Source organism: Schistocerca americana, chromosome 6 (assembly GCF_021461395.2).
Source record: "Schistocerca americana isolate TAMUIC-IGC-003095 chromosome 6, iqSchAmer2.1, whole genome shotgun sequence".
NCBI classification, from domain to species: Eukaryota; Metazoa; Arthropoda; class Insecta; order Orthoptera; family Acrididae; genus Schistocerca; species Schistocerca americana.
In genome coordinates this window covers 205,004,975-205,020,647 of record NC_060124.1, presented here as the reverse complement: position 1 = coordinate 205,020,647, position 15,673 = coordinate 205,004,975, and the positions used below count along the sequence as shown (strand labels likewise).

At 39.1% G+C, this 15,673-nt stretch overlaps 1 protein-coding gene across 3 annotated transcripts in view; it reads right to left on the bottom strand.

Annotated features, from left to right (window-relative positions):
• LOC124619683 overlaps nt 1-15,673 on the bottom strand; it is a 212,497-nt gene that overhangs the window by 10,509 nt on the left and 186,315 nt on the right. For 2 of the 3 annotated variants that reach the window (XM_047146228.1, XM_047146227.1), the window contains exons 9-10: nt 14,192-14,292; nt 13,934-14,097 (exon numbers count right to left, since the gene is read on the bottom strand). In XM_047146228.1, coding sequence (XP_047002184.1) covers nt 13,934-14,097; nt 14,192-14,292 — 265 coding nt within the window. Of the gene's footprint in view, nt 1-13,933; nt 14,098-14,191; nt 14,293-15,673 lie in introns of those variants that run through there. The other variant, XR_006980110.1, reaches the window with a different exon arrangement.

Sequence of the window (15,673 nt, the reverse complement as noted above, 5' to 3'; positions counted from 1 at the left end):
TTCATGCATATGCAAAGAGATACAGATAATGTTTCTTTTTGTGAATCACTCACCTAACTTACAGGAAATCAAGTGAATGAAACAGATGGTAATTAAAATTGCATGAAGAATTCAGAGACAAGTAAGTTATTATCTCTTTTCTCTAATTAATGGGAATGTGAAACTTATTCAAACATTACATATGTCACGAGTAGCTTAAACTTCACACTGAATACCTCTACAGGAAGTGAATATCTCAGCAGATGAGTTTAGGCTATTCAATCACATTCCTGTGAATTATTCAAAAGATTAAAATTCATGAGCCCCCTTGACCACCTATGGTATAGAGATAGCATCTCTGATTAGTAAGCAAAACATCCTGAATCCCAAGTACGATCCCAGCCACTTCTTAAATTTTGAATAAAATCATCAACAATGGCAACTGAAGACTTCCAGTGTAAGGAGTCACTCTCATTCCGCAAATGACCTTATCAAAGAGGGTGGAGGAGCAGACAGAGTTTCAGGGCAACCTCTTACCCTTGGAGTGGGAAACTGCCCACAAAAGAGGTGGAAGAATCAGCAATGATCAACAGCAAGAGGATGCAGAAGGCAATTAAAACTACTGCATTAAAGACAAACAGTGTATATCTACAGAACATATGGCTAATAATTGAAAAAAGAATCATAATGATCTATCCACTGGCAAAATAGTCCAGATTAATCCCCTGCTCAGATCTCAAAGAGCGGACTGCCGAGGAGGAGATGACCACCACCAAAAGATTGAATAAACAATGAAAGGGTAACGTTCTATAAGTTGGCACAGGAAATGTCAGAAGTCTGAATTTGGTAAGTAAGCTAATAAATCTGGAAACAGAAATGCAAAGTCCCAATTTAAATATTGCGGGGGCCAGTGGAATTAAATGGAAATAAGATAGGAGTTTCTAGTCAGATGGATATAACGTAATATTAACAGCAGCAGAACACGATATAATGGATACAGGATTCATTTTGAATAAGAAGGTTGGCCAGAGAGTGAGAGTTAGTGTGAACAGTTCAGTGGCATGGTTGCACTCGTCAGAATCGACATCAAACCAAAACTGACAACAACAGTTCAGGTATAATGCTGATGACACAAGCAGAAAATGAAGAGAGAGAGAAAGTACCTGAGGATATTGAAAGGGTAATTCAGTACATAAGACATTTCCAGGGGCAGATGTGGACTCTGACCACAATCTATTGGTTAGGAACAGTAGATTAAAACTGAAGAAACTGCAAAAAGGTGGGAATTTAAGGAGATGGGATATGGATAAACTGAAAGAACCAGAGGTTGTACAGAGTTTCAGGGAGAGCATAAGGGAACAATTGACAGGAAATGGTGGAAAGAAATACAGAATACGAAGAATGGGTAGCTTTGAGGGATGAAATAGTGAAGGCAGCAGAGGATCAAATAGGTAAAAAGACAAGGGCTAGTAGAAATCCTTGGGTAACAGAAGAAATATTGAATTTAATTGATGAAAAGAGAAAATACAAAAATGCAGTACATTAAGCAGGCAAAAAGGAATACAAACATCTCAAAAATGATATTGACAGGAAGTGCAAAATGGCCAAGCAGGGATTGCTAGAGGACAAATGTAAGGATGTAGACGCTTTTCTCACTAGGGATAAGATAGATACTGCCTACAGGAAAATTAAAGAGCCCTTTGGAGAAAGGAGAACCACTTGCATGAATATCAAGAGCTTTGAAGGAAACCCAGTTCTAAGCAAAAAAGGGTAAGCAGTAAGGTGGAAGGAGTATATAGAGGGTCTATACAAGGGCGATGTACTTGAGGACAATATTATGGAAATAGAAGAGGATGTAGCTGAAGATGAAATGGGAGATACGATACTGCGTGACGAGTTTGACAGAGCACTGGAAGACCTGAGTCGAAACAAGGCCCAGGGAGTAGACAACATTCCATTAGAACTACTGACAGCCTTGGGAGAGTCAATCCTGACAAAACTCTACCATTTGGTGAGCAAGATGTATGAGACAGGTGAAATTCCCTCAGACTTCAAGAAGAATCTAATAATTCCAATCCCAAAGAAAGCAGGTGTCGACAGATGTGAAAATTACCGACCTATCAGTTTAATAAGTCACAGCTGCAAAATACTGACGCGAATTCTTTACAGACGAATGGAAAAACTGATAGAAGCCAACCTCGGGGAAGATCAGTTTGGATTCCATAGAAATGTTGGAACACATGAGGCAATACTGACCTTACGACTTATCTTAGAAGAAAGATTAAGGAAAGGCAAACCTACATTTCTAGCATTTGTAGACTTAGAGAAAGCTTTTGACAATGTTGATTAGAATACTCTCTTTCAAATTCTGAAGGTGGCAGGTGTAAAATACAGGGAGCGAAAGGCTATTTACAATTTGTACAGAAAGCAGATGGCAGTTATAAGAGTCAAGGGGTACGAAAGGGAAGCAGTGGTTGGGAAGGAAGTGAGACAGGGTTGTAGCCTATCCCCGATGTTATTCAATCTGTATATTGAGCAAGCAATAAAGGTAACAAAAGAACAATTCGGAGTAGGTATTAAAATACATGGAGAAGAAATAAAAACTTTGAAGTTCGCCAATGACATTGCAATTCTGTCAGAGACAGCAAAGGACTTGGAAGAGCAGTTGAACGGAATGGACAGTGTCTTGAAAGGAGGGTATAAGATGAACATCAAGAAAAGCAAAACAAGGATAATGGAATGTAGTCGAATTAAGTCGGGTGATGCTGAGGGAATTAGATTAGGAAATGAGATACTTAAAGTAGTAAAGGAGTTTTGCTATTTGGGGAGCAAAATAACTGATGAAGGTCAAAATAGAGTGGATATAAAATGTAGACTGCCAATGGCAAGGATGGCAAGGAAAGTTTTTCTGAAGAAGAAAAATTTGTTAACATCGAGTATAGATTTAAATGTCAGGAAGTCGTTTCTGAAAGTATTTGTATAGAGTGTGGCCACATATGGAAGTGAAACATGGACGATAAATAGTTTAGACAAGAAGAAAATAGAAGCTTTCGAAATGTGGTGCTACAGAAGAATGCTGAAGATCAGATGAGTAGATCACACAACTAATGAGGAGGTATTGAATAGAATTGGGGAGAAGAGGAGCTTGTGGCACTACTTAACTAGAAGAAGGGATCGGTTGGTAGGACATGTCTGAGACATCGAGGGATCACCAATTTATATTGGAGAGCAGTGTGGAGGGTAAAAATCGTAGAGGGAGGCCAAGAGATGAATACACTAAGCAGATTCAGAAGGATGTAAGCTGCAGTAGGTACTGGGAGATGAAAAAGCTTGCACAGGATAGAGTAGCATGGAGAGCTGCATCAAACCAGTCTCAGGACTGAAGACCACAATAACAACAACAATTCAGTACGTAAAAGGAGATAATAATCTAATAATTAGGGAAAATTGGGATACAGTAGTAGAGGAAAAAGTAGAAAAAAAAGAGTTCAGAGAGAACATAGGCTTGGTAGCAGGAATGAGAGAGGAGAAAGGCTAATTGAGTTCTGCAAAAAAATTTCTGCTAGTAATAATGAATGCACTGTCCAAAACAACACAAGAGGAGGTTGGAAAAGGCCTGAAGCCTTGAGAAGATTCCAGATGAATTAGATGGTCAGATAGATTCCGAAATCAGATTGTGGATTGTAAGGCATAGCCGGAAGAAATGAACTCGGATCACAATTTATTAATTATGAATAGCAGACTGAAGTTTAAGAGAACTGTCCAGAAGAATCAATGTGGAATACTGTAGTAATGAGGAATGATGAGATGTATCTGAAGTTGTCTAAGGCCATAGATACTGTGATAAAGGATGTCACACAATGCAGTTCAGTTGAAGAGGAATGGACATCTCCAAAAAAGGCAATTTTGCAAGTTGGACAGACAGACAAAGGTAAAAGGAGGGTAGAGATGAAGGTATTTTAAGTAACAGAAGAAGTACTTCAACTGATCAACAAAAGGAGGACATTCTTGGAAAGACAGGAATACAACAATATAAGCCACTTAGAAATGAAGTAAACAGAAAGTGCAGGGAAACCAAGATGAAATGGCTGCTAGAAAAATGCAAAGAAACTGGAAAAGAAGTGGTCATTGAAAGGAGGGATTCAACATACAAAAAGTCAAATACAATCTTAGTTGAAATTTAAAGCAAGGGTGGCAACATCAAGGGTGCAATGGGTATTCTGTTAATAAATATAGAGGAGAGACAGCAAACAGATGGAAAGAGCACATTCAAGGCCTCTACAAGGGTGAGGGCTGATCTGATATGATAGAAGAAGAAACGGGGTGTATACAGAGTCTCCTGGAGTGAATGGTCAGTTTTAAGGGATACAACAGCAAAAAAGCCTAGTACACACGGGCTCTAAAACACATACCTTAAGAGCTGTAAATGCTTGTTCAGTAGAAGAAATGTTTCTCAGTTACTTATAGCTCTTAAGGTATGCATTTTAGAGCTGATGTTTACTAGACTCTTTTGCTCTGGTTAATCATTCTTGTCACATTCCTGAATATTGACCTTTCCTCCTGGAACACCCAGTGTGCAAGACATATAAGATCCAGTATCAGAGTCAGAGTTTAACACAATGTTGGAAGAGTTGCTGTTAAACACGTCCGGAGGGACAGATAACATTTCTTCAGAACTTCTAAAGTCACTGAGGGAGGCAACAAACAACTATTCAAGTTGGTCTGTACAATCTATGAGACTGGAAACGTAACATCAGACTTCTGGGAAAATATTTTCCACAAAATCACAAAGATAGCAAGAGCACGTAAGTGTTAGAACTAGAGCAAGTCAGCTTAATAGTTCATGTATCCAAGTTGCTGATAAAAACAAAAAACAGGAAATGAGAATTGAGGATCTTGAGATAATATTGTTACATTCCATCCTGGATTTTCCATTGTTATAACTGAGGATAAGTTAGATGGTGACCAGTTTAGCCTTCAGAAAGATAAACGAATCAGAGAGAAAGTTCCAACAATGCATTTCATAAAGGAAGAAAGACTTACGAATGATCACAACCAATTCACAAGATATCACAACCCAGAAAAAGCATTTATCAATGTAAAAATGGTGCAAAATGTTTGAAATTCTGACAAAAAAAAAAAAAAAAAAAAAAAAGAGTAACCTATAGGGAAAGATGTGTAACACACAATATGTACAAGAACAAAGGGGAAATAATAATAATGGAAGACCAAAAGTGCTCAAATTAAGAAGAGTTTAAGTGTTTCACCACTATAGTTCAATCTGTGTCTCAATGAAGCAATGACGGAAATAAAAGAAACATTCGTATTTAACCAAATCAAAGTGATCAGTAATGTGTCAACTCCTATTAATCTTAAACAGTTGGAGTCATTACTGTGCCAAATCATGTACTAAGAGAAGTTTATTCCCCAAGTGGCAGCAAACTGCACACCTAAATCAGTTGTGCAATAAGGGTGACCAAATTTTCGTAGTTGGCTGCCTATCAACGTGTGTCTGCAGCACTCATTGTTACTTTTATCCCTATCAATGTGTTTCTGCAGCACTCATCATTACTTTTATGCAAGTACCACTAGGAAATCCACTTTCATTCCACTGCCCAGCACACCAATGTAGTTGCCAAGTCCTGCCTTTCTATTGGCTGTGATGCACTAGGAATCGGTTAGTTTTGCCCTGGACCAACATCTAAAATAAACTGTGGACAAACTCCTGCAGACCTTACATGAGGTAGGCCAGGATATTGTCCCATGATCCGGCCCTGCAGAAAATTTTGTCTGCGATACAGAAGGGGTGAAAAGAGCATGCTTCCAGCCAACCTGACTTGGCCTTTTTCAATTATTTTGCATTGTGCTACTGGCTTAATGTCACAAAGAGTGTCTTAAAGTCATCAGCAGAGGTCTCTGAATGCCGGGTTGTTATTCCTCCCCCATTCCAGTCCTGCACCCTCCAGCTCCTTCATGCTTCCCAATGGAGAATGATGGGCATGAACAATTTGACATTGTGGCATGTCTACTGGCCTAGCAAAGATGCCAACATCGAATGCATGTGCATTCCCATTGTGCCTGCTCCTTCAATTAGGCAGACCCTGCACATTTCTCGACATGGCTCCACTCTGACGACTCATGGGAGAGGATCCGCATTGATTTTTCTGGGTCATTTCTGGAAGCTATGTATCTGCTAGAGGTTGATGCCCTCTTAAACTCCCTTATGTGGTGTGGCTGCCATCCACTACCACACCTGCTACCATCTGTGTACGCCTGATGATATTTGCCACTGAGAGCAGGTCATGCAACCTGATGTCAGAAAATGGTCCCCAATTCATGTCGTCATATTTTCAGGCCTTCTGTCACCACAACAATATCAAACACCTGACCAACACCCCATTTTGCTCCACCTACAAGGTGGAGCCCAAAGGGATGATCCATACTTTTAAAACACAGATGCAGAAGGCCTTGCAGACCTCATGTAGTAGGAGCCACTCCACAGCTTCCTCACCCCATATCGGGGCCCCTTGTCAACCAAGTCAGTCAGGGTGAATTAGTGCATGGGCACGGGCATCACTCCCCGTTAGATCTTGCAGGATGCCAAGCCTGTGTACAGGCCAGCCTATGTGTCTTGTCGGGCACATCTGACCAGTGTCTGGGGTGTAACCAAGGGGATCATAGATCACAGGGGGGGCATCAGCTGTTTGATGTATTTCCTCTCCCCCCCCCCCCTCCCTCCCGTTGCCTCTGACCATCAAACTGAACACCAGAGCTACCATCAGCCATGCCCCTCATGCTTCCACCACATTCTGGGAAACCTAAGCCCCCCATAATCCTTGCCCTGGCCATCTGGGTTGTACAAACCAGAAACTGAGTCCATCCAGCTTAATCCATCAGCAAAAAAAGTTCTAACACCCCTCCCACCTGCTTCTTAAAGGAACAGGCAGAAGCTTGGACATTTCCAGCCCTGTGTGCTGATTTCAGGGGGAAGGGATTATTTATCGATAATTCAGAGTCACCTACAGATATTATTATCTAGACTGGACACAGAGTATTCCACTCAATTCAGTGCCAAGATACCACAATCAATTTTGAGGGCTATTTTGCAGATTTTGAGCTTCACTTCTCTGCCAGTCACTGGTATGATCTAAGTATGACCTCAGAGCTCAGATGACAGGCACCATTCATTCCACCTAAGCCATAAAATACAGTTGGTTGCACCCTGTTCCTACAACAGCTCTCAAAACCGTTTCTTCAACATGCTGAATGAAGCCTACAAGAATATACACTGAGTGCACAAGATGATCCTTCCTATCCCTTGCTACCATTTTCCTAATAAGACAATGACCAATGTGAAGTATTTGAGACACGTGTTATTTTCCATTATTTTAATTACTAGAAAAGCAGATGACAATAACTTCTACAAGTTTCATTTCCCAAGCCTTATTACAAAAGAGAGAAGATGATGATGGGATGATGATGATGATGATGATGATGATGATGATGGTGCTGCTGCTGCTAATGATGATGACTGGTTTATGGGGCACTCAACTGTGCGATAATCAGTGCCCATATAAATTCCCAACCTTTGTTTGGCCCAATCTCACTACTTTCATGAATGATGATGAAATGATGAGGACAACACAAACACCCAGTCATCTCGAGGCAGGTGAAAATCCCTGAATCCGCTGGGAATCGAACCCGGGACCCCATGCAAGGGAAGCGAGAACGCGACTGTGAGACCACAAGCTGTGGACAAAAGGGAGAAGAGCTGTTTCTACCTAAGTGACACTCACTGTCAGTATGGAGCTGGGAAAACAGCACTTCTGTGCAACACCTTTTTATGACTTATCAAAACTCAGTTGCTATAAAGAACCTTTACTGCTGCTACTAATTTTGTCGAAGATCATCAGCCACCTGGAATATGTAAATGATATGACCTTTGCAAAAGCACGAGACAAAAAGCTGTGCAATCTTCAAACTCAATAATGTACCTACAAGACCATTTTCAATGGCAGTATCTGAATGAACACAAGCGTAATGTTCAGTCTCACTCTACATAATCCATAACAAACATAGGAACTTAGTACACAAAATTTCAACATTGTACAGAACAATCAATGTGTTGATATTACAATGTACATATCCAACATTTTGATACTTATAAAATGTTGAACAACTTCACTGTTAAGACATCTGAAATGTTCATGTTTAATAATTATGAATAATAATTATAGTTATTTATGGTTATGTACAATAATTATGTATTATTTATGGTTGTTCAACAAAGCAGAGATCCAACAGAAAAATATGTAAATACTTATTATAGGTTAAGTGAACATTTTAGAGACTTTGACACGTTAAGCCACAATATTCAGAAGTGGCAGCAGTCGAACAAGCAGGCCGATGACCAGCAGAGTGTGAGAAGCAGCAGTCAGCATTTCATTTCAACAGATCAGTGAACAAGCAGATGGGCAATGCTTCCAAGGAGAACAATGACCAGCACAGTTTGTACATCAGCGGTAAATGCTCCAGGAACGGTTATAATACTGAACTCATGTGCTTGATGTATCTGGCGATGCGGAGGAGTACAACAGGGCCTTGCCTGACCATGCCAGCGTAGAGGTAAAACAAGGAAAACCGGCATATGTGCCAACATTGGTCATGTTTCTGCCCAACATGAGAAGCAAAGATCAACAATCGAAGGGTCAGTCACCGCCCTAGAAACTTCGCAACATTGGCAAAAACACTGAATAAATACCTCCAACAAACGGGCATGAGGTGGTCCTTTGAGGGGAGAAAGAAGAGATGAAGAAATGTCTTGGACCGATAGTTAGTCAGCGGACGTCATACTTTGCTGCAGGGACTTAGCCGCTACGCTGCTCGACACAATAAAATGTTGGTACCATACCAATAGGTCAACAAGTAAGATGCCATCCCAGATGTTACCAGAAAGAAGTTCGTATGGTACTTACCCAGACGGCTGGTGAGGACAAAGGGACTGCAGCCTCACCAAATGGGTCACCTGTGAACCTAGAGGTTAATGAACTCCGGCAGAATATGCTGAATGTGAGGGTCGCTGGTTAAATTCTGGGACAGAGCACTGTACCATACCATAGCCATTTGTTAATAATGCAAAGAGCGAATTCACAAGGAAAGAACCCATTCAAACCACCCACAAAGTGTCGCTTCCCTCCCGCCATCCCTGCCAAAATAATTACCTTTACTCCCCTCTGTCACTGATGCTCAATATATAGTGTCACAAAACCCTGACTCGCTACAGAACTATAACCAACAGCACATGAACAGCTGTGCTTCATCATAATAAGTTCAATCTTTCATCTCAATACTGATAGTTATCAAACAAATAACCAATGCACAATAATATTATTTGCATTAACAATCTTGAAAACTGTACACATAACTTAGTTACAAGACCAAATCATCCAGCAGTATCTTTCACATTTAGTGCAATTTAAGTCATCATATGGACAAACATACAAGATAATTGTGTACAACTTATATCATGCAAATTGTGTTGTAACACATCACTTTGGCAGAGTATGCTGTTGCCCAAAATCTGCCTAACCAACGAATGATGACTGTGACAGTTAAAAGTATTTTTATTAGTTAAGCATTAGAATCCTAAACATTTTGGAAATTATTGTTAATGTTTGTGGGTGTAAAATGGTATGGATGGGTGCAGCATATTTTCAAGGTGGGATGTTGATGATGATGATGATGATGATGATGATGATGGCAGTTTTACTGAACACTGTGGTACTTGCTGATCTGGCAATCATTCCATACAGCAGTGTCCTAGCTTGGAGAAGCAGAGGGCGCCATCGAGTAAAGAGTGTGCTGAGAATGAAGATGACATCATGGTAAAAACAAGATATACTATCATTCTCGATCAAATAAATGGTAGCATTTGGTGATTGCACCTCAAGCTGTCTGTGTGACATTTCACATTGACCTACAAAGTGACAGTACTATAAAGAATCACTGTATTTGAGATCATGAATACACATCACATTAACATGAGAAGTGATGTACTTACGAGATATGTTCAAAAAATTCTGGAACATTTATAATTTTGTGCCAATGTTGTGTTGGAGCAGAATGCGGTTGGCATCCCTGCACACACCTGTGTTTAATGTATAACTGCCAGAAGTTCCATCATTGTATGTCTGTTAGCTATTGTTCAGTGCTGTATTGAGTAGAGCATTATCTCACACAACATGCAAATTTCGAGATAGCGGAGTTAGAGTAGCAATGTGTCTGCATTAAATTTTGGGTGAAATTCAAGAAGACCTTTACAGAGGCACTCCAAATGATGCAGGAAGCCCATGACGACAAAAGGTTAACCCATACTCGATGTTACAAATTGTTCATATGGTTTAGAAACGGCTGGACAGAAGTTAAAGATGACCCTTGTTCAGGACGTCCTTCAATGTCTACCGACAATGCTCCTCACAGGAATTTCTACGAAAGCGTGCGTGCCAATAGAATACTGACTGTCCAAGAGATTGCATAAGAATGTAACGTTTCAGTTAGATTGCGTCATGAAATCCTGACACAGCATCTTGGAATGCATTATGTTGCCACCAAGTTCATCCCACGGCTCATGAGTCAAGGCCAGAAAGACATTCACCTCGCAATCTGCAAAGAGCTTTTGGATCACGCAATTGAGAACGAGATGTTCCTTAAGAAAATCATCCCTGGTGATGAGATGTGGGTCTATGGTTATGACGTTGAGACCAAGGTTCAATCTTCACAATTGGTAGGGAAAGATTCTCTAAGACCAAAAAAAGCTTGCCTGGTCAGGTCAAATGTCACAGCAATGCTGATAGTTTTCTTTGACTTTGAACAATTAGTTTATCATGAACTTGCACCACAGGGACAGTTAACCAATGGTATTATTAGGGTATGTTATGATGCGTGTGAGAAAATGTGAGAAGGAAACAGCCTGAAATGTGGTGAGACAATTCATGACTGTTGCTTCAGTATAACGCACGCACAAATTCTTCCCTTTTGGTGCGTGACTATTGCACAAAAAACGAAATTACTGTGCTGCCTCATTCTCCTACTCTCCAGATCTTGCCCCTGCAGACTTTTTTTTATTTCCAAAGTTGAAAACCCCAATGAAAGGACGAAGATTTGCAAAGATAGACGAGATAAAAGAAAATTTGTAGACAGTGCTTCGTGCCATCCAGCAAGAGGTGTACCAAGACTGCTTCCAGAAGTGGAAATGGCATTGGAAGCAGTGTATCAATTGTGGAGGACAGTATTTTGAAGGAGACCATGCTCAATAAGTAAAAGGTAAGTGTAGAAAAAATTTGTGGAGAAAGTTCCGGAATTTTTTGTACAGACCTCTATTTGAAAATTAGGTACTTGAATGTACTCTTGACCTCCTGTGACAACTGGAGAATATTACTAATGAAGTCCAAGCTTTTCAAAATAAGTGGTCATGAAGAAATAACATCAGCAAATTAACAGCCTGAAGTTAATAGCTCACAAACAGAATAGCCGGCTAAAACCAATGAGCGATGCAAAAGACAGTGAGTACCTACCAAAGTTTAAATTAAGCAGCTCAGTCCAAGTTGAATATAATAACTTCAACAAATAGATTAGGCCTTGTTACAGAACAGATGAATGAAAAGACAATAAGTAGTTGGACAGTATTCCATATGATACTACAGTCTGTTGATGTGCTGTGATCTTCAGTTCGAATATGGGTTGACACAGCTCTTCAAGGTAATCTGTACTGTGCAAGCCTCTTTGTACAATTACTGCAATCTCCATCCATTTGAACGAGCTTACTATTATTGAGCCTTGGTTCCCCACCATAATTTTTACCCTCCACATTGCTCTCCTGCACCCAGTTAACTAGCCTTTAAACATGGAGTATTAAGAATTATGCATGAAGAAATTATTTTCATATTGTTAAACAAAAACACACACTATAACAATGAGCTCTCTCTATAAATAGCCACACATGAATAAACCATGAAATCATCCCAATAATAATACAGGGATAAATAAACACAATCAAACTACAGTAGATGCAATTCCATTACACACATTTCATGTGTTTTTCATCACTTTCAGTGAAACATAACTAAAATAATGTTCAAAAGTCCATTACCACATAATTTGTGTGATTACTAGCCAGGAATTCACAGTTACATGAGAAGTTTTCACACGCATGTTACATTCCGTTTCACTCACAATCAAAATGAAAAATGAACCTGGAAACTGAGAACCCATTGATGGAGATTCCTGAGGTCAGTGAGCTCACCAGAGATAGCCACAATTGAGCAACAATCGTAACAACAATAATTCAATCCACTTCTTCACCTTTCATTAACCAACTCATGATTGACTGTTTCTGAAGCAGAATCTCAGAGAGATTTGTAACAAAATGACACAGAACATTTATTTCCATCAACTAAGGTGCGCGTCATTTATGACGGCGGTCGAGTTTAGGTTCGTTCTGTGCATCTGACGCCACAAAACACAGTTAGCCAATGAACAGAGAACAGCGTTGCCAGAGCTCGACTGCAGTGCAGAGCATGGACGAATGTCTTCAATTTTAGAAACGTTCAGTCATAAATAAAGTAATTGAATGAAAGCAGTGTCGTGATAGCAGACTTTGTTTTATAGAAAGTTTGGAAAAAGCATTCTTTATACCAACTGCTTCATATTCTATTAATTAATTAAACCAAACAAGCAATAAGCCTCTTAATTCAGGCGATAGCAAGGAATGGTATTTGTTTCATTCTCACTAACCGCTTTTTCGCAATACAGAACAGCGGTAATTGTTTATTTCCTATTATATCTCGACAAAACTTGAGTAATTCATAGTCATACCAACAATGTTTGTCGGTATTTTGCGTTATAGCTTAAAGTCCTCCGGGAGACATGTTAATCGACGAGTTACGTTAGCGTAATGGTTAAAGTGTGTGACTGCTAAGCAGAAGGTTCTGAGTTCGAACCTTGTTTGGTGCTTAATATTTTCTTTATTTAAAAACAATATCAAAGTATCTTACTTCATGAATTTTATTCGTTTGAATCTAATTTTTTGAAATTTTTTAGTGGCAGCTAAAATCGACCATACGGAAAGTATACGCTATGGACTTTTACCTCTGCATTCTCTTCAAAATTTTGTGCAATGGTTTACTACATCTAATGCTGCACAATAACTGTATTGAACTTCGAAACAAAATTAAGTCATTTATGGGGGGAAGGTATCAGTCAAGAAGATGTGTAAAAATCAAATTTTTGTGCCAAATAGTTTTCGTGAAATCGAATGATAAAGTGTGTCAAAGCAGTCGAAACACCATGTGTCTGCACAGGCGAGCAGTGCAATGATGACAAAATCGCGCACATCGCGGAATGCGGGGAGCACGTCTCTGTAGCAGCGAAAGGGTTAATGCAGCCGTGGTGGCTTTACTTCACAAACTGCGCACTCCCCCCTAAACGTAAGTTTGCGAACAATATACTATGGCGCTGCTTCTCTTGGCGGGTACAACTGGCAACCCAGCAATCTCCCGCGTCTGGGCGGGCATGCGCGAACCGCCAAGATAAAAGAATTGAACTATAACAGTTCCATAGTTCCATTCCTCCTAATCTCTAAGACTTCCCTAAGATTACCCCGACTTTTCCAATACTTTAAAGTTGAGAATCCCAATTTTTCAAGCTTCCTCACAAAATATATTAATGTGAAAAATGCCGAATTGCACTGTGGCTGAGAGGCCACACTGAGCTATAGGTTCCCCTTTAACTGGCAGGGTAGGTTAGTTCAAAAGTTACAGAGAGCCAAGGCAATATCTTCTGCCATAGGACCATGCCTAATAAAGACTCTTGTTTTCAAACCAATCTTCTTCTCAATGACAACTTTCTTTATCTTTGCTATTTAATACAATTAATCACTAATTAAATATTTACTTACCTGCTCATCCAAATAGTCCATTAAGTCATTCAACTTGAATTTAATTTTGTTAGCTTTCAGACCATTTTTGAGGTCATTTAACCATACTGGTTCATACATTAAAATCTTTTCATGAATTTCTGGATTATTTATTATGAAATTTTGAACAGCTGTTTGCAAGTCCACTGTTGAATAAAAACCACCAATGTTACCATATAAATTCTATACCAATAAAATTGCTATGCATTACATTTCATTAAGAAAATTTAAGGATCATACCTTCTTGTGAAGCTTCACTTCTATTTTCACTAGTAGCACTCTGTTCATGAAATATTTCTTCATCATCTACTAGAATACTATAATCCTTGGAATTGTGGTTGCTGTAGACATAAGGTAGTTGACAATATATGGTAAACCATCACTCATCTTCAGTTATCATTAGTTATTACTGAATAAAAAAACAACTAATTTAAAACAAACTAAATGAAGAAATTATTTCAGACTCAGTGCTGAAGTATGAATAATGATGAAGACGATGATGATGATGATTAGAAAGCAGAAGGGAACATTGTAAAACTATCACATTTCACCTATCTTTTGTAGACCGTCATGCACAAATCAATTAATTGCATGGCTTAAAGAGAAGCACACTTTGTTTGGCTTTCTAGTGGCCCTGGTATCTTACATGAATCTCGCATAGATCAAAATTTCCTCTCTATCCTAGCTCAACTTCCAGTATTGCAAGTGTCTCTATGTTTGTACAGAAGGCGAACCACATATGACAGCATAGATTTCATGTGATGTTACAATCTCTTACAGCTTTGTGGGCACCCTGCTCAGTCTGCATGGATGGGCATTATTTGAATAAATTTCTATCTAGGCAATTATATGAATAATCACATAACTGTAAAAAAAATTATTTATGAATAAATTGTTTGCAAGTAGAGGAACTATTCCTCTCTGTGAATACAAAGAATTGTTATCCATTACTTCTAATTAATAAGAGCATAACTACACTTTTTGTTCACTTATTAATCAGTCTTCACTTATGTACGACCAGAGCTCCTGTGGTACAGATTAGTTTCTCTCTGATAAATAATTCATTAGTACTTTACACAGGAGGAGTTCAGGGGATAAATTCCAGACTAAAGCTCTAAATGTCTGTGGTTACTGAACCAGTGATTCTAGGATTTTTTCCTTGTCACTTATAACTTCCAAGAATGATTTGTTAATTGGTACATACCACGACCAATAGGGCCACACCTTGTAAAGAATTGCAGCATTCAAACTAACCTTTGAGTTGAGGACAGTTTTGCTTATTCTACAGTACAGCTAATTTAGTTTATAAATGCTTTATAGCCAAACAGCCACAGAACCTGAACTACCGACAGACCAGTTCAACCGATTTTGCACTTCTCAATAATTCTGTTCTTCCTTCCTTCCTTCTTTCCTCCCACTGCCAACATCAAGCGGAAGCGCTGTGCATAATAAGGTAAGCATAAGAAAGCAGCCAACAGAAATTTGAAGTCTTCAATACCTTTCTCAATTGTACCAAGATTGCTAATGTTATGGGATGCATGTCTTGATATAATTGTGCAGATAGATATTTGTATTGCTATAAAATAAATTAACAAACTAAAGGGTCAGTGGTTGGTAATAATCAACATCAACAAATTTTAATCTAAAGTCTCCTTAAACTACGACATCAAATGGGCTGTATGAATGTAGTTCACTTGAAAATGATACACCATACTCACTCAT